Source organism: Myotis nattereri (genome assembly GCF_964212035.1).
Source record: "Myotis nattereri genome assembly, chromosome: 9".
NCBI lineage: Eukaryota > Metazoa > Chordata > Mammalia > Chiroptera > Vespertilionidae > Myotis > Myotis nattereri.
This window is the reverse complement of record NC_138084.1, coordinates 37,416,080-37,434,246: the sequence shown is the minus strand read 5'-3', so window position 1 is coordinate 37,434,246 and position 18,167 is coordinate 37,416,080. Positions and strand designations below refer to the sequence as shown.

The window sequence follows — 18,167 nt, the reverse complement described above, 5'->3', positions numbered from 1 at the left end:
TGTCACAGCAGACCCGGCAGGAGACGGTGGTTTGGAACCCAGAGGTGATCATGGAAGAAAGTAGTTAGATTCAGGATATAATCTGAAGGTGGAGCTGAGGGTTGCTAATGGGTTGGATGGAGAGCATGACAGATTGAGAGGTTGAGAGGTTTTCAACTTGAGCAACTGGGTAAATAGAAGTGCCATTTACCGAGATGAAACAGGCTTTGTTTGGGAGAGAGGGAGGGGGATACAATATTTTGTTTAGATACGCTGAGCTTGAGATGCTTGTTTGCCATGCAACGTTGATATTAAAAAGGCCTGGGTTGTACAGCTGATCTCCAAGGTAGAATATTACAACTCAGGGGTTTCAGGATGATCCACTGGTTGTGTGCAAAACACATCCACCTCTATGGATATTAATTTTTGCCTCAAAAATAATAAGAAAGAAAGGTTTGCCCAACCAGTGTAGCTCAGCAGTTGAGTGTCGACCCAGGAACCAAGAGGTCACCAATTCAATTCCCAGTCAGGGCACATGCCTGGGTTGCGGGTTCAATGCCCAGTGTGGGGTGGACAGGAGGCAGCCAATCAATGATTCTCTCTCTCATCATTGATGTTTCTATCTCTCTCTCCCTCTCCCTTCCTTTCTGATATCAATAAAAAAAATTCTTTTTAAAAAGAAAGAAAGGTTCACTGGGTTAGTAAATGGTATAAGATTGGCCCTCAGTCAGTACACATCTCCATGAGTCAGAGACACAGGAAGACACATGGTCTTCAAGAACAAAGAGGCATTCCACACTCCGGGGGTGGGAGGTACTGACTGATTCACTTCTTTCCAACATAGTGAGAAAAATCACAGTGTAACTATGCCTGATTGAATAGATTTCCAGATTGTATTATCTAGTTTCAATCAAACTGTCACAAAATAAAAGGCACAAAATAAAAAGTGATTCCTGTAGAAACCTGGGGGGAGGTAGCACCCATGGTGTAAGCAGGGTGAACGACATGGAGGGGCCAGGGCTGGCACAGCTTTCCTCCTAGTGCTCATTCTTCTTTTTTAAATCCTCACCTGGGGTTATGTATTGTTGTTTTTAATTGATTTTAGGGGGAGGGAGGGAGGGAGAGAGAGAGAGAGAGAGAGAGAGAGAGAGAGAGAGAGAGAGAGAAGCATCAGTGGCAGAGAGAAACATTAATCTGTTGTCTCCCATATGCACCCTAACCAGGGATTGAATCCACAACCTAGGTAAGTGCCCTGAATGGGAATCGAATCTGCAACCTTTCGGTGGATAGGATGATACTCCAACCAACTGAGCCACACCGGCCAGGGCCTAGTAGTCATTCTTTGTCAAACTACATCATGGTACAGAAACAGTAATGATGTAATCAGATCTGACAAAAGTTGAGCCAAAATACTAGCAATTAACAAAAAGACTGCTTGAAAAATGGAGTTATGACCACTACTGCTAACAATGAACCTTGCCAAATTGTAAATACACTACCTTAAGATGCTAGCCAGCTATTGAAAAATTTTATTTACTTAATGTGTATTTTATACTTTTGTCTTTATAATGGACATAACATATTGGTCAACAGTATAGTGTAATGTCTAAACAAGTAAACATTCATAAATTTAAAAATATTTTACTCTGTGTGTGTGTGTGTGTGTGTGTGTGTGTGTGTGATTAAAAAAAAAAAAAATGTTCTGGAATAGAGAAATCCCTAACTCAAAACAGGCCAGAGCCAGAGAGGGAATTTTGGAGTCACCAGCAGGTGGTGGCATTTAAAGCTATGGCACTGGATCAGGTCTCCTAGGAGAGTATGAGGATAGAGGAGGGAGATAGAGGACTAAGCCCTGGGATACCTGATAGTGAAAAGTCAAAAATTAGAGAACCGGCATAGAAAATAAAAAAAGGGGCAGCCAGTGAGGCAGGGGGAGAACCAGACATGTGTCTGAAACCCATGAGAAGAAAGTGTTTCCAGAAGGGAATGATTGGCGGTATCTGAGTGAGTGTTGGCAACTGGATTTGGTAATGTGAAGGTTGTTAGAAATCTTGGAAAAAGCCATTTTAGTGGTGGGGTTGGAAATGAAAACCAGATTGGCTACAGCTAAAGAAAATATTGGAGGAGAGGAAGCAAAGACAGTGAGTTTAGACTTTTTCAAGGAGTTTTGCTCAACCCGGGATTAAAGAATCAGAGAGAAGCATGAAGTCAAATGAAGGTGTTTGTTTTCTAAGACAGGAGATAGGTTTGTGTGCTGTTGGAAATGATCGAGTAGAAAAGGAGAATTCAGAGACCGGGGTGGTGGTGTGTGGCGGTTCAGTGGGACAATAGCAGGAGCAACATTCTCGAGAAGGTGAGAGAGAATGGGCTGCAGACCCAAGCGGAGGTAGGAGCCTTAGGTAGGAGCATGGCTGTTCTTCCATTTTAACAAAAGGCAAGTCAGAGCATGTGTAGACAGACGCAGAAGGATTGGTCTGGACATAGAGAGAGGAAATTGTTTCCCTAGACTCCCATTCCATCTGGAAGTCTTGTTACAACTTAAATTCAACTCGCCTAAAGGGAATGCTTCTCTTTCCTTCCCTGCCCAGTTCTTCCTACCCCTCTGGCTTTACTCTTTTTATAAGTGCATCTCTACCCTCCCCGTCACCAAGACTCCCACAGTTGGAGTCCAAACACAGTTATTACCCCAGACTTCTCCCTTTCCTGCTCCATCAGGAGCTGCAGCATCCTACAGGTGTGTCCCCTTTGTCCACCCCTACTCTTCATCTCTATGGCACTAGGGTCCTGTGATCCTCACCATCTCTTATGCAAGCTACTGCAAAAACCTCCCAGCGGTTTCCCTTGCCTTCTGTTCCTCTCTGCCTCAGCTCTGTTACATCATCGCATTCACCTTTCCAAAGATTGCTTCTCTCTCAGGCTCAGAGACCTCTTTGACTTGACTCCCTGCACTTCTCTCAGTGTCTTCAACTCAAAATTCAGTCTGTAGCTTCCTTTTCAATATCTGAGTTCGTTCTTTCTCATGCCCTCTCAAGAGCCCATTTTTTTTCTGCTTTTCCTATAAATCTTTTCTAATTATTTCTTCCCCAGTGATCACATTCATCTATCTATTCAACCAACCCACAGGCTTTGTTTCAGTGCCTCCTGCATATGAAACAGGGCTGGTTGAGATGAGTGACATATGGGAAGTAAGTGCCAGGATCAGAGGCCAAGTCAGAAATCTCTGAGTTCACCCCAACACTTTTCTCTTCTTTGCCCCCAAGTCAATAATATATCACCAAATGCTGCTTATAGTTCCTTCTAAATATTTCTCTAACCCATTGCTTCTTTTCTACTCCATCTATGGCCTTCATGTTCTCAATATTTCTTATCAGAAGCATTCAAAAGCTCCCAAAATGGTTTTTCAGACTCCAGTCCTGACCCCCAATCCAGCCAGAGAAATTTTTCTAGAATACAGATATGATCTGGATGTTCCCTGGCTAAATCCTCTAATGGCACCTTGCCACCTAGAGAGACAGTCAAGGCTCCTTATTAACATACTAAAGGCCTGGTGCACGAAATTAGTGCATGGGCGGGGGTCGTCCCTCAGCCCAGCCTGCACCCTCTCGCAATCTGGGACCCCTCGGGGGATGGGATTCCTGCAGATCAGGCCTAAACCCACAGTTGGACATCCCTCTCACAATCCAGGACCGCTGGCTCCTAACCGCTGGCCTGCCTGCCTCCCTGATCACCCCTAACCGCCTCTGCCTGCCTCCCTGATCACCCCTAACCGCCTCTGCCTGCCTCCCTGATCACCCCTAACCGCCTCTGCCTGCCTGCCTGATCGCCCCTAACCACCTCTGCCTCAGCCACCACCGCTGTGGCTTCATCTGGAAGGACGTCTGGAATGCCGTCAGGAAGGTCGTTTGGCTGTCCAGTCTAATTAGCATATTATGCTTTTATGATTATAGATTCATGGTCTCTCATAACTCGCCATGCTTTCCACACCAGCCTCGCTGCCCCCCACATCCTACCCTGCACTCAGGCTTAGTAACACTGAGATGCCAGAACTCCCTGTGCACATCTTCCTGGTTCTCATTCCCTAAGGCTATTCCTCTGCTTCAATACTCCTCTCCACTACGGGTCCTATGCACATTCTTCAAAACTCAGTTCCAGCTTCCTCTCTTTGGAAATGCTTTTGGGCTCTTCCCTGGGAGGGCTAAGTGTGACCTGAGGGATGGTGTCATATTCATCCAGGCCTCCTCAGCGCCCACCACAGAGCTGGCCCATGGAGGACTCTCCGTGGAGGTGCAGTATGAGTGAGGTAATCACAGGGCACAGGCTGATCCAGGAGAGGTGAGTTTTTAAAGTGAGAGAGTTGCGACATAGGCTCTAGAGTCAGATCTGGATTTGAATCCTGGTTCTGCCACGTACTTGCTGGGTGACACTGGGTAAATGGTTTACCTCCTTCTGCCTTTGTTTCTGTATCTGTAAAAATAGCATGGTCCTCCTTCCCACTTAGGTCGTACCTCAAATATCACCTGTTCTGAGAGCCTTCCCTGAGTACCCTGTGGAGAAAACCCCTCACTTCCTCTGGCCCTCTCTGTTTCATTATCTTTATAGCACTTACAACTTCGGAAATTATCTTTCTTCTTTACTTTGTATTGTCCTTCCCTCTCTGTTGGATTGCAGCCTTCATAAGAGCAGGCCCCTCACCCATTATATTCTAAAGGCTTTATCCCAAGTTCATAGAGTGGCACAGAATGGTATCTCAATAAGTACCGATTGAATTAATTTTCCCAACTGCTGCAGAGGAAAGCTACAGTTGTTGAAAGCAGAATTAAACGTCCCTAGTCTCTCAAGAACCCAGGCATTAAAATACTTCCCCATTTCTCAGTTGCCTGGATTGTGTCTTTTAAAAATCTCAAGTTTTAAGAATACTCAAATAGAAAAATATATAGAGTGGCAAGTATATTTCTTTTTTAAAAAATATTTTTTATTGATATTTAGTGAGAAAGGAAGGGAGAAGGAGAGGGAAAGAGAAAGAGAAACATCCATGTGAGTGGAACATCCACCGGTTGCCTCTTGCACTCCCCCGGCTGGGGATTAAGCCTAAAACCCTGGCATGTGCCCTGACCCAGATTTGAACCAGCAACCTCTTGGTGCATGGGAGAACACCCCACCAACTGAACCACACAGGCCAGACCACAAGTATATTTCTTAATTTTTTCATGAAAGGATAAATAACTCTGACAAAAAACAGCTAGAAATCCATGTCATCATTAATTCTTCTCTAGCTATTAAGGACTTTATGAATTATTATGGAGCTTAAGGAATTTGTTCTTTGGAGAATATAACTTCTGTCTCTTTTTTCCCATCTTGCTAAAATTGATCACAGATGGTACAAAGGTCACCTGCAGAACAGGCTGTCCCAAAGTCCTTGAATGCCAAATTAATGAGACTTCGCTATGTAAAAATGACTATAAGAAAGTATTTAATTGGTCAGAAGTGACTGTTCTTTGATGTAACTTGGGACTTTAAATTTTATGTTTTAAGTGTTATTAGAAAAAAAATAATTCTGTGGAAAAATAGGCAAAAAAATATGGATATTTTCAGAACTAGAAATCCAAATGGTCACAGAAATATGACAGCATGCTCAGTCTTACAAATAATCAAAGAAAAACAAGCTAAAATGACTTCATTTTTTTTGCTTATCAGATCTGCAAAAATGTAAAAGATCAGTTATAACTGACCCATGTTAGCAATGATGTGAGGCAATAAGCACTCAATTACAATGTTAGAGGGATATATATTAGTATGATGTTTTTGGAGAGTAACTTGGCAGTATCTATTAAAGTTTTAAATAGGCATTTCCTTTGACCCAGCAATTGTACTTCTACAAGTCTATCCTTCAGAAATATTGGCCATGTGCACAAAAAAAGAATATCCATTGCAGCACTGTTTGCAATAAAAAAATTACGAATAATTAAACATCCACCTAGGATGGCAATAGAGGGCTATTTGGTATGGTTAATAAATACTGGCATCTTTAAAAAGGACTAGGAAGCTTTAAAAAAAGTAAGTTAGCCTGGCCGGTGTGGCTCAGTTGGTTGAAGCATCCTCCTGTGCACGAAAGGGTCGTGGGTTCAATTCCCGGTCAAGGCACATACGCAAGTTGCATTCAGTCCCCATTTGGGAAGCATATGAGAGGCAACCAATCAATGTTTCTCTCTCCCTTTCCCTTCCTTTCTCTCTAAAATCAGTAGAAACATATCCTCAGGGAAGGGAAGGAAGGAAGGAAGGAAGGAAGGAAGGAAGGAAGGAAGGAAGAGAGGGAGGGAGGAAGGAAGGAGTTAGCTCCTCTATTAGCATGGAAAGATATAGTGATCTACTCTAGTTAAAAACAGCACATAGCACTATTCAAATTACACTAATACATTTTTAAATGTTTTTTTCACAGTACATCTATATTCTATTTTCAACAGAGCAGCCAAAGTTGCCCTTTAAGACAGAACTCTGTGACTCCTCTGCTCAAAGCCCTTCATCAGCTTCACTTTTCAGATTCAGAGTCCGTGGTCCTCACCACCATTCATTCCCCGGGTGACCTGCTCTTCTTCCTTCTCCCCTCCCTCAGCCCTCATCAAGCTGGCCTTCCTTCAAATGCCTCAGGGTTTGTGTATTTGCTGGTGCCTTTGCCTGGGACTTCTCCTAGATATCCCCATGACTTGCTTTCTCCGTCCTTCACATCTCTGTCCAAGTGACATTTTGCAAGACCCTAGTCTACATTTTGGAGAGTATGCGCCTCCTCACTCCTCCCCCATGCCCTGGCTCTTTCTATTACAGTTCACCACTTCCTGTTCTTCATACCCTTTCCACCCTCTGCTACATGTGTATTTCCTTGTTTATTGGATGGTGGTCTACCTCTGGCATCGGACACTCTGTGAGGGCTGAGATGTTTGCTCTTTTGTTTCATTACTGGATTCTTAGCACCTGCAACAGTACCTGACATAAGTAGGTGCTCCATAAATATTTATTGAATAAGTAAATAAAATTTCATTTTTATATGTTCATAAAAATACACAGTAAGTTTTCCCCCATGATTGCCTCTGGGGAGTGGGATTGGGAGCTGAGGCGAGAACTTTCACCTTTATACAATTCTGTAGCATTTGAAACATGCACTATTTCAGTAATTAAAAACTAATTAAAAATATTTTAAAAGAAAACATAATGGGTCCATCTCTCCTTCCAGGTGATTCAAAACACTTTTTTGAACTCTCTTCTGAAGAGGCTGAAAATAATTTCCAACAAGAACTACCTTAGGCTTGCCTCTATGGTATGTACCATCCTTAGTTCAGAAAATACCAGTAATCCTGGTGCTTACAAAGTTCTAACACCATCAAATAGACCAGAATTAAGACACACACACACATCAGGCTTAGTAACACTGAAATGCCAGAACTCCCTGTGCATATCTGCACATCTTCCTGGTTCTCTCTCTCTCTCTCTCTCTCTCACACACACACACACACACACACACTGTGGCTTGCTTGTGCCATGAGTCTACTGGGTAAAAAGCCTTTCTAATCACACACCCAGCAGCTCTTTGCACCAATTTCCAGGAGGAGGAAGAATTTTTACTAGTAATTCTTTGTGCTGTTTCCTCTAAATCTCCAACATTGCTTCTGACAGGGTGAACCTGGTTTGGTCCCATGTGGGCTACAGAACCCAGCCATTGCTAGAGGGAGCTCTTGAGACAAGATACATTGCCTCCTTGAGCAACGAATCCAACCTAACTTAGCATGACCCACATCTCAGGACACACTCACACACCTCCACCAGCTACACACACCCCACGCCGAGTGTCTTTCATAAGCGGTCATGGCCATGAGGCCTCTGTTTAAGCAACTCCTGATCCTCATACTGAGCCTTTACCCCCAGACGCACGCTCCTGGGAGTGTTGGTCATACTCTCACTGGGAGCTGGTCCACAGGCTCCTGGCACTAGTTTTCCCTGAATTGTTAACTGGCCACAGAGGCTCCTGGCGAGCCTACCAGGCCTCTCCCTAACAGGTGGCAAATGGAGAAAAGAGGGGGGATTTCGCTCTGAGGGACCAGGAGGAGGCCCAGACTGACCATCCCTGAAAGTTTCTGAAACTCACCCTGGAAAGTAGGGCAGCAACAGCCAACTCTCATCACCATTTTGGTACAGAAACTGGAACTTTCGAATTTTAAATGAGAGCAAGCCAACCAGCTGTGTTATTTTTTCTTTCTTTTTTTTTCTTTTTAAGAGAGTCAGCTGGAATAAAAGTCAAGACTATTTGAGAACCAGACTCTGGTGGACAGTTACACTTGATTTTATACATGATATTTACTATGTTTTGGTAAAGCAACAGATTTGGGCTGTGGGGCTATTGCTGACAATTCTCCTGAATGAGTACCTGGGAGTGTAGCTTTGCTTCTTCGGAAACACGGATTTATTACTCCTCAGCTCACGCTCCATTTCTAGAGACTTGTGATTCTAATGACACTTCAGACAGGACATTGGTTTATTCTGGAAGGGTCCGGCTTTGGGGTCGGCCCATCCATGTGATCTTGAGCAAGAGAACTTAGCCCTCTGAGCTCCAGTTTGTGTATCTGTTAGGTGAAGGTAATACCTACCTGGTAAGATTTCTAATAGGATTAAATAAGATAGTGCAGCACAGTGCTTAGACACAGTGTTGTACTGGAGACAGGTGAGAACTCAATACATCATTACCATAAATCGTTACTATAAGGTGAGACTCCCAATGCTCTCCATCTAAGACTTTTCAGCTAGAATCTCCCATAATTGCCCAGCACAGTTTCTCAAAACAAACAAATCTCAAGACCAACCACTCTAGAACCTCTTGCCCAGGTTCCTCTTGCCTGGAACTTCATCAGAGAATTGATGCTGCACAAATGCCAGATCTCAAATTTAATCCACATCACACACCAACATCCATGAGGCTGACACTATGAGGAACCTTGGGCTGCAGCTCAGGGATCTCACAAGGCAGCTGAGCAGCCACAGCCTCGCCTCTGCACAAAACTGTGAACGGGAGATTGTGCGTTGCCACCATCAGCCGAGCCAGAGGTAAGAGGGGAGCTGCGACAGTGGAGAGTGCAGAAGGGTCGTGGTGCCTTATCCCTGCAGTCCTGCCCCAGCCGGGAGACCACAGTCATCTGAAGACCACTGTCCCTCAGACCGAAAAGGGAGCACTCCCTCTTCTCATCAGCCCTGCCTCTTTCCTTCTGTCCCTCAATTCAGCAAACCTCTAGTAAGTGCCACCACAAGCCAGGCACCATGCCAGGTGCTGGGGAGCTCCCGGTCCAGCACACACGACAGCCACCACCATGTAGTTCCTAGAGGAGTGGACGGCCAGGGTGTCCTCCGGAGTGAGCCCAGACAGGGGAAGGGAGGGCCAGACTTTTGGTACCTTAGCGTTTGTGGAGCTGTAAACAGTTCTGTTAGCAAGAATGCGCTGGCCAACGGGCCACTCACCACATTGGTTTCCTACGTGGCTCTGGCCCACTCCACAGGCCTCCGTCCGGCGTTCAGACGCTCGGGGGGGCTTTCTAGCCACCTCCAGGTCCATGCCTGGGAGCTGCAGGTGGAACTGCTCTCTGTGGGCAGCCTTCCGGAGCGTGCGGATGGCTTTCCGGAGCCTCTTCTCTGTTCGCTTTACGACGCAGCTCAGGTCACAAGCAGCTGCAGAAACGAGAGGACAGCGGTAGGGAGGGCGGCAGGCTGCAGCCCGTGAGGATGGGCAGGGCCCCCCAGTTCCCTGTGGTCAGAGTGGGGAGACCTGGACTGAGCACCTAGCAGGCTGGGCAGCATTCAGTACCAACAGAAATTTGTTGACCAAAATGGTAGCTTTGGGTTTTCATGAAGCGGATGAAATCATCAGGTTCCAAACCAATTCAGTTTAGTTTGGGGGTGAAAAAAAAAACAGGAGATACTTCAGTGGTGGCACTACACCCCCCACCCAAGAAGAATGGAAAGTGAAAGGCGAAGGAATAAGGAGCAAGCTGTGAGAAGCCTGGCACCGTGGACCGTTTTCAAACCAACCTGTCACCTCCTTTTGGTTAGTTTCAAGCTCAAACTCAACAGTGATAAACACTTCCTTAGTGGCGCTTGGTCGGCCTGGGGCGCCCGGGACTCGCTTGCGGAAGCCGCATGTAAGGTGTGCGTAGCGGAAACTCTCTTTTACTGAGCTGTGCTTCTCTGCATGAAGAAACAAAATCATCGGGAGCCAAATTCCGGCAAAGCACTCAGTCGAACATTCGCTAGAGCTCAGTAAACATTTCATTAAAACCACTCTCAAGGGACTAAATGATTAACTCCAGATGCCACGACGTTGAGAGCCCTCAGCTTGCAGCACGATGACATTCTGATGTTGAAGAGTCAGTATCGCCTCCTATGTAACTGAACGATTGAGCCCTTGAAAGTCATTCTCATGGATAAATGCTGGATGTTTTCGACTGACCCGCCACATACGTGGCAGGCAGGAGCCAGGGTCGCCTTGCACTCCTGAGCGCCGGTCTGCTAAAGGGCACTGGTGATCTCACAGTTGGTTTCCTTAAAGCTGGACTGTGATGTGCCAAGAAGGGGCTGAGACTTGAAATAAGGAATGAGCACAGGAGTGGAAGGCAGGAAACCGACTCCTGCTTTCAGGCAAACTGACCTTGAAGAAATTCCAACCCAAAGGGAAGGCTGGGACACGCATCAACAGTGATGTCTCATTTTGAAATAAGCAGGAGCGATAGATGGCACAAAGAGTCAACAGAACCAAACAGTATCATGAAGGCTTCTAGGATGGGAATGAAAGTGTTGGGCAAAGCAGGGCTCTGCACGTCCCTGGGGCTGACTTTGGCTGCCACCCCCGCCCCCGCCGCCGTGGCTTCCAGTGAATCTTTTAACGAATGATTGTTATTTTGTTTTTCTTGTTTTTTAATATATATTTTTTATGGATTTTAGAGAAGAAGAGAGAGGGGGAGAGAGAGAGAAACATCAATGATGCTAGAGAATCATTGATCGGCTGCCTCCTGCATGCCCCACACTGGGGTCCGCAACCTGAACATGTGCCCTGACTGGGAATTGCACAGTGACCTCCTGATCAATGCTCAACCACTGAGCCATGTCAGCCGGGCTAACTAATGATTGTTAACCCGAATCAAAGAGCTGATCCACATATCATCCACACAATTGAATTGTCTCTATTTTAAAACCTTGTTTTATTGAACTTACATATCATCTGTATCATATTCTTCTTTAACATTACAAGGGTGGTCAAAGCTCAGCCATTCGCCAGGAGCCAAAGAAAGAAAAAGGCCAATTCAATTTGCCCTCTGTATATTTCCCCTAAGATCAATCTTACTTTTTTGAAAGGTTAACTTTAAATCTCTAAGTAAACAGATGTTCATTTCCCCCTTTCAATTTTCCCATATCGATTTTTTTAACTTTTTGTTTTGAAATAAGTTTAGAATTACAGGAAAGTTGCTAAGATAGTCCTGAGAGTTTTCATTTATTCTTCGCCAAGCTTCCCCTGAAATTAACTAACTTCTTCCATTAACATGTACATTTAGCCCTAGCTGGTTTGGCTCAGTGAATAGAGCTTCGGCCTGCAGTTCCAATCTGGTCAAGGGCACATGCCTGGGTTGTGGGATCAATCCCCAGTCGGGGGTGTGCAGGAGGCAGTCCAATCAATGATTCTCTCTCATCATTGATGCTTCTATCTCTTTCTCCCTCTTCCTTCCTCTCTGATATCAATAAAAATATATTTTAAAAGATTTTTTAAGCAAATGTACATTTATCAAAACTAAGAAACTAGCATTAGTACACCACCATTAAGGAATCTAATCTGCTCTGGCTGGTCCAAATCTGTTTTTCAATAATGTTTTTTCCTTCTAATCTAAAAGTATAAATGCACACTGTGGAGAATTTGGAAAATGCAGACAAAAATAAAAATGAAATCACCCATCATCCTCCCCACCCAGATATAACCAGTACAAGTGATATGCTGAGCGATTTTTTCTACCTACCCTCTTTTTTGTTTACACAATCTGGGTTGTATTAGATATACAAAGTGTTACCCTCTTCCCTTTTCCATCTTACAACAAGAACATTTTCCTATGCCATTAAACATTCTCTGGAACATATAATTAATAGCTGCATAATCTTCCCTTAAATGGAGGTACCAAAACTTATCTTGGTCAGGTATTTAAAAAAGGCAGTCCAAAGTACCTATAGTGAGCTGTATGTTTGTTTGTTTGCATGATTTATTTGAGGGTAGATTGGGGAAAGAAGCCTCCCTAACACTTGGATCCTGATTTTTGTCCCCTCTAAAATTATTTTTACGAAACAATCCTGGAAATGTGAGCTGGGGGGAAAGAGGAGGGTTGGGTCCTGCTCTTCTCAATAAGGCCAGTTGGATAGGATTTGCTCTGCTGAAGCCTCCAGAAACCAGATCCAGCAGGAAAGCTGGATATCACATCCTTGTTCATCAAAGATTCTCCTCTCTGAGCCAAACCTCTTTTCATTTCTTTGGCTTATATTTCAAGCAAACTTGAAGATCTGGAAAATTTAACCCAATATGATCGCAGCGTGCTAATGCATCTGAGAGCCCTGATCGATTCCTGTGAACTCACAGGTTTCCCCAGAGCTCCCCCACCTGTACCTCACCAAGGAAGCGCTGACGTCCAACCCCAGAACTACACGGGATGCCAGGCTAGGCTCCCCTTCCTCCTGTGCAGAGAGGTCTTAGAGATTCTGAATTGTTGGACCCCATCTGAAGGGCTCGAGCTGATTACGGGCCCCTTTCCCAACATGCAGGCAGGCTCCCTGCGCTGACCATCTGATTCCATACCTGGTTGTGCTGGTCGCAGACCCTCGGGAAACAGCTCAGCCTTTTTCAAACTACACTTGCCTTCATTTAGCTTAAAGGTTACACTTGTCCTGATGGTGGCGACATCTTCAGAAAGAAACAAGTGAGAGAGGTTACCTTCAGAGGCAAAGGAATGGCAACACCAGCTCGGTAATGGAGAGCTACCTCGTGGCTGGGTCCCCGCACGCTGCATACCCTGAGCCCCTCTCTTACCATGAGCCCTGGCACTGGGGCACCAGGAGCCTCCTAAGAACTACCACTCGTCCATCTGAGACGAATAAGGTGCTCAAATATAACAAAGGGAGGGCCCAAAACAACCTCAGCAGTGAGTTTAAAAAAAAAAAAAGAGTTCATTTTTGTGCCTTCCCAAGAAAGAAGACCAAAATTCCCTAGTTCAAAAGTTAGACAAGGCTGCTGAAGAACACGGGAAGGGCAGATTCTCCTAAAAGCAGCTGCTCTGGGAGGACAGGGCTGGGGCCACCAGTCCACACTGAATGCACTCACTACACGTGGCTCGGGTTTTCAGGATCTGGAGGCCCTCACTTGGAGAGCCTCATGTGCAGAGTTCTCCTCTCCTCCCATGGTCAGTGCTAACCACATGTTGGGCTCTGGAGCCAATGACCAGGATTCAAACTCTAGCTCTTCAATTTGCGATGAGAACTTAATCTCCCTGGTTCTCAGTTTTCTCATCTATAAAATAGACATAATTATGATACCTACATTACCAGGCTGTTGTGAGGATTAAATGAGATAATGCAAAAAAAAAAAGTTCCCTACAACTTTTGTGATATACTATGTTAGTACAGTTTTGGTAATATTATTATACTTAAAATCCTTTTGTTCTTGAAATATTAATGTTTATTGCATGTAATATTATATATATGTAAGATCATTTTTCTTGAATAATTAGTGTTTATTGCATGCAACATTATTATATTTAAAGTCGTTTTTCTTGAAATAAAAAAAAAACTGGGGGAAAAAAAAGTGTAGCCTACTATCTGATACAGAGTAAGAATTGTGAACTGTTTGCTTGCCCATCCTTGGAGTGGCCTAAATCTCCAAGTGACCATCACTGAAGGGTTTGGTGAAACACACCATGATGTCTGCTCTGGCTGGTCCAAACGTTAGGCAAGAAGAACGGGAACGGATAAAGCTTAAGATTTTGGATTCAGATGGCCTGGTCGAAATCCTGGCTCCGCTTTCTTATCTGAGCCGCTCTGGGTGCGTTCTCTCACCTCTCTGAACCTCGGTTTCTTCATTTGGTTAATGAGAATAATAGTAAAATTGCCCTAGAGGGTTAAATCAGCTAATACATGTAATACAGTGGCTGGCATATTTTAACTATTTGATCAGTAGATGTGAGCTGTTAGTATCCTGCTCTGGCTTTTAGCTTTGCTCTTATATATAATATGGACATCAAGAACCATTTCGTAATCACAGAGATGTCTAAATCTGGGAAGATGAAGCTGCTTAAAAGCTTTAAATTTCATTCTTTTGTTTTGACAAAGCAAAAAGGGTTTGGGGTCCTCTCTCTGGACAGAATTCTTGTTCCCCCTGTCGTACCCATGTCTATCTCCACCAATGCCATGTGCCCCAGGCACACGTTCCCCAGACACACGTTCCCACTGGGCCTTTGGGGTGCTCTGGGGTAGGGGAGTTTGGGAGACCTGAGTCTCCTGGTCCCAGAGCTCTGCAGGCCTCTGCCCAATATGATGACCCACCAGGGCTGAACACGGAGCCGCCCACCACACAGTGGACACAGTAAGTGTCTGTCACACGGAATGTCAGAGTGCAGGCACCAAGGCTACAGGCAAGAGCATCCTGTAACATGCTCATGGCCTCGAGGAGGTAAAGAGAAAAGAAAACAAAGCCAACACCCAGGCACAGCACCCCAGAGTGAAGCCCACCGCACACAGTGAGCCCCAGAGAGGACACACAGATTCGGTAATTACCCCCGAAAGCAGAGTCATTTGATTTTTGCTGTTTGTTCCTGAGAGGAGGGGAAGTGCCGCAGGTGACAGAGTAGGCCTCTTGCAGTCCTAACAGACAGAAGGTGGATGATCAACATGTAAACAAGGTACAGTCTCACCTGATAGCCGCTAAAATCACCCCCACCCCCACTCCACACAGACCCCTAGAAAAACACCTAGCATGTGGGGTCTCGAAACATCGGCCTCCAGTGATTGGGTTGTGGGGGAAGCCCTTTGAGGGCAGCTAACACCTAAAGGCCAGGAAGGGCTGGCCCTGGCATGAGGCCCTGCCCCAGGGACCACTCACCTGAAGAGAGGTGAATGCCAGAGTGACATCTGAGGAAGCACCTGTCTCCTCCGCCACTCTTACCGCAGTGCAGGGACACGTGGGGCGACACACTAGTGGGCAGGGCCCCCTTCACTTCTAGGCAGGACAAAATACAGACATTCACAGAAACAGAAGGACACTTCCAGGTGTGACGAGGACGGCTGGGTCCCATGCAGCAAAAGCCCAAGAAAAGAAGGCAGAGCTGACACCCAGCAAAGAACACAAGACACGGGGCACTGTTTCCCACCAAGGGACAGGAGCTACTTGTATGCTATTTTTTTTTCATGCAGAAAAGCAACCAGAAAAACAGAAGCGAGTATAAACCTACGCAGAAGCACAGAAGGCAACACCAAAGAGCCTGCAAAGTATCTCCTGTTTTTGAACTCTTTAAGGAGTGGCTGCTGCAGCTGAGGGGAAAACAATTCCGGGGGGACGTCAGCAGCACTCCGGGTGTGGGTGCGAGCAGACGTGGGAGAGAGCAGCTGGGCCGGGGGAGCCCGCTGGCTGGCCGAGCCCTGGTGCCCTTACCCACACAGTCTTTTTTATTCCAGTGGAGCTTGTACGCAGAGTGGCACTGGCATCCGTAGCTGCCCACCGTGTTCACGCAGACCTGCTCACAGCCTCCGTTGTTGATGCTGCACTCGTTGGTGTCTGGGGAACGAAGCACAGCGGCTCCTGCCACAGCAGCCCATCCCTGACCCGCTGCCGCTATCCTTCCCTTGAGGAAGGAGCAGGAGGGGGTCACATGGTTGAAACTCACTAAACAAACGGCAGGAGCTGACTGCCTTTAGGATGTGGACTTGGCACCAGCTGACCCCACTCTCCACTCCCTGGATTTCCTGGCATGAGCCTCGTCAGGACAGTCTCAAGTTCCATTCTGGACCAAACCATTCCCCGATTAGGGAAACTCGGAAAGAGTCACACCCTCCTTTCAGATGCCCAAACTCAGATGCTGCACAGGCTTCCAAATTAAAACTCCACCATCCCCCTGAGCTACATACCAAGGGAGACAGACAACCAGGATTCCCTGACAGTTCATGGAGTTGAAGTATAGAGAAGGAAAATGAGCTGCACTCATCTCCATCAACCTGAGACTGAGTCCAAGTCAGAGGCGGCTCTAAGTAAAACCTAGGCACACATCGTATTCAAGGAACATGCCCGTGGGATTTCTTGATGGACTAGAAGAGAAGGTTTTTAGTTGTGCCAAGAATGTATTGAAAAGGAGAAGAGAGATAACACTGTCTATAGCAAATCGCTACTACCCATTCTCCTTAAGCACAGGACACAAGCATGGAGCAGGAAGTATTTAGGGCACTGGCCCCCAAATCCTCAGACCCTCAGAATCACCTTGGAAGCCCCAGGTATTCTGAGTCAGAATCGGAATCTGTGTTCTCAAAGGCTGCTGAACGAACCTGCTGACCAGGCGCGGAGTGGGAGTCATTTGGTGCCAAATCTGATCTATGCCATATTGTCTCCTTGACCATAAGGGCAAATGACATCGGGACCTGTTGCCACATGGGCACAGAGCAGAGAGATGGTCAGTGGTCCAGCTTCCAGCTCAAAGACCTGCTTAAAGAGCAGCTCAAAGGGCTTGAACAGGCTTTGCAGTCCGTTCCTATATACTACAAAGCTGTGGAACTGCTGGTGGCCTGCCGAGCGACTCTACTATCTGCTGGGAAATTGCAATGGGTAGGGTATCAGCTCCTGAGCGATTCTCCATTCTCTGAATACAACCATATCAATAGTCAATAAAGAATTCACAGCTGAAGAGCTTAGCTCTTCTCTCTGCTCCATATCACACTTGAAGTGTTAAAAGGATAAATGGGGGTGGTGGGTGTCCATTAGCCGATGCTTCCCTTGAGTCGATTGATTCAATGCCACTTCACAGGGACTGGAATGTCCCGTTCATCCCCCAATGTAGGAAAATTGGCCCTCATCTGGGGACACTTTAGGAGTAAGCCCCGTTCCTCTACTGGCCCAGTCTCTGACTTCAAAGATGCTGGCATTCTGCTCACCTCCACAATGGGTAAAGCCATAGAGGGTGTACCCTTTGTTGCAAGCGCATGTGAATGTGCCAGGGTGGTTGATGCAGCTGTGGTCGCAGGTCCTATCCAAAGAGCATTCATCCACATCTGTAATTGGAAAGGGAGAGGGCACCTGAAACCAACTCTCAGGGATGCGTGACAAGAACACATTTATAATAACACCAGTTACTGGGGAAAACAACACTAACAGAATAAAACATTACCTATGAGTTCTCCCACTCGTGTTTTTTTTTAAAAAAGTGTTGAGCAGCCCACAGTAAGGATACTCCCTGCCAGGACCCTTCTTTCCAAATTCTGTTGCAAATTGCATTGCCTGCGAGCTCAATTGCTTCCTCTCACCCATGCTTATTCACGGGGCTGAGTAATTTATTGTTGTATTACTAAACAGCAGTCATAATTCCAAAAGCTTGGGCAAATTAAAAGGAGAACACACTTGTGTTGGAGATAAATCTGGTTCCTCTCTTTCTGATCTTCCCAGAATGAGTCTTCTGCCACGGAAGGCCAGTTGATCCTGAGTTTTAATGCCCCTTGCGCTAAAAGAATACATTAATGCTAAGGTCCTCAGTCATTTCCTTATTGCAGACACTGAAATTTGGTGTTTAAGCTCCAAGCTGGATCCTCTTGGACAATCCCTGGGTTCAGTCCTGTGGGGCTCCTCCCATCCTGGTTCAGTGTGGAGGCATCCCTGGCTTCAGCTGAGGTCCTGAAAACTAGCCTCAAGACTGCATTTGTCAATGTAATCACCTCTTCTTTCCTGGCTGGTCCCCACATCTTCCCTGTAGACTAGAATTTCAGAGCTCACTTCCTCAGCTCTTTGCAGGGCTCTGACAGAGTTATGACTTGTGTCTCCAAATGGATAAACCAGGACCAGTGCAGAACTCGGTGGGAGACAACTAGACCTTTGCTAGACCTCTTTTCAACACCAGATGTGCCACGAGAAACTATATTAATAAAAACACAAACATTTG

The 18,167-nt window shown here is 45.8% G+C and overlaps 1 protein-coding gene across 1 annotated transcript in view; it reads right to left on the bottom strand.

Moving 5' to 3' along the window:
- Positions 1-18,167, bottom strand: part of SCUBE2 (signal peptide, CUB domain and EGF like domain containing 2) — a gene marked incomplete at its 5' end in the record, with an annotated part of 68,412 nt that overhangs the window by 18,841 nt on the left and 31,404 nt on the right. Inside the window, 7 exons of the mRNA XM_081100243.1 lie at positions 9,475-9,681; positions 10,042-10,197; positions 12,839-12,943; positions 14,809-14,895; positions 15,134-15,250; positions 15,683-15,805; positions 17,170-17,286. Of these exons, the coding sequence (XP_080956369.1) occupies positions 9,475-9,681; positions 10,042-10,197; positions 12,839-12,943; positions 14,809-14,895; positions 15,134-15,250; positions 15,683-15,805; positions 17,170-17,286 (912 nt within the window). The remainder of the gene's footprint in view (positions 1-9,474; positions 9,682-10,041; positions 10,198-12,838; positions 12,944-14,808; positions 14,896-15,133; positions 15,251-15,682; positions 15,806-17,169; positions 17,287-18,167) is intronic.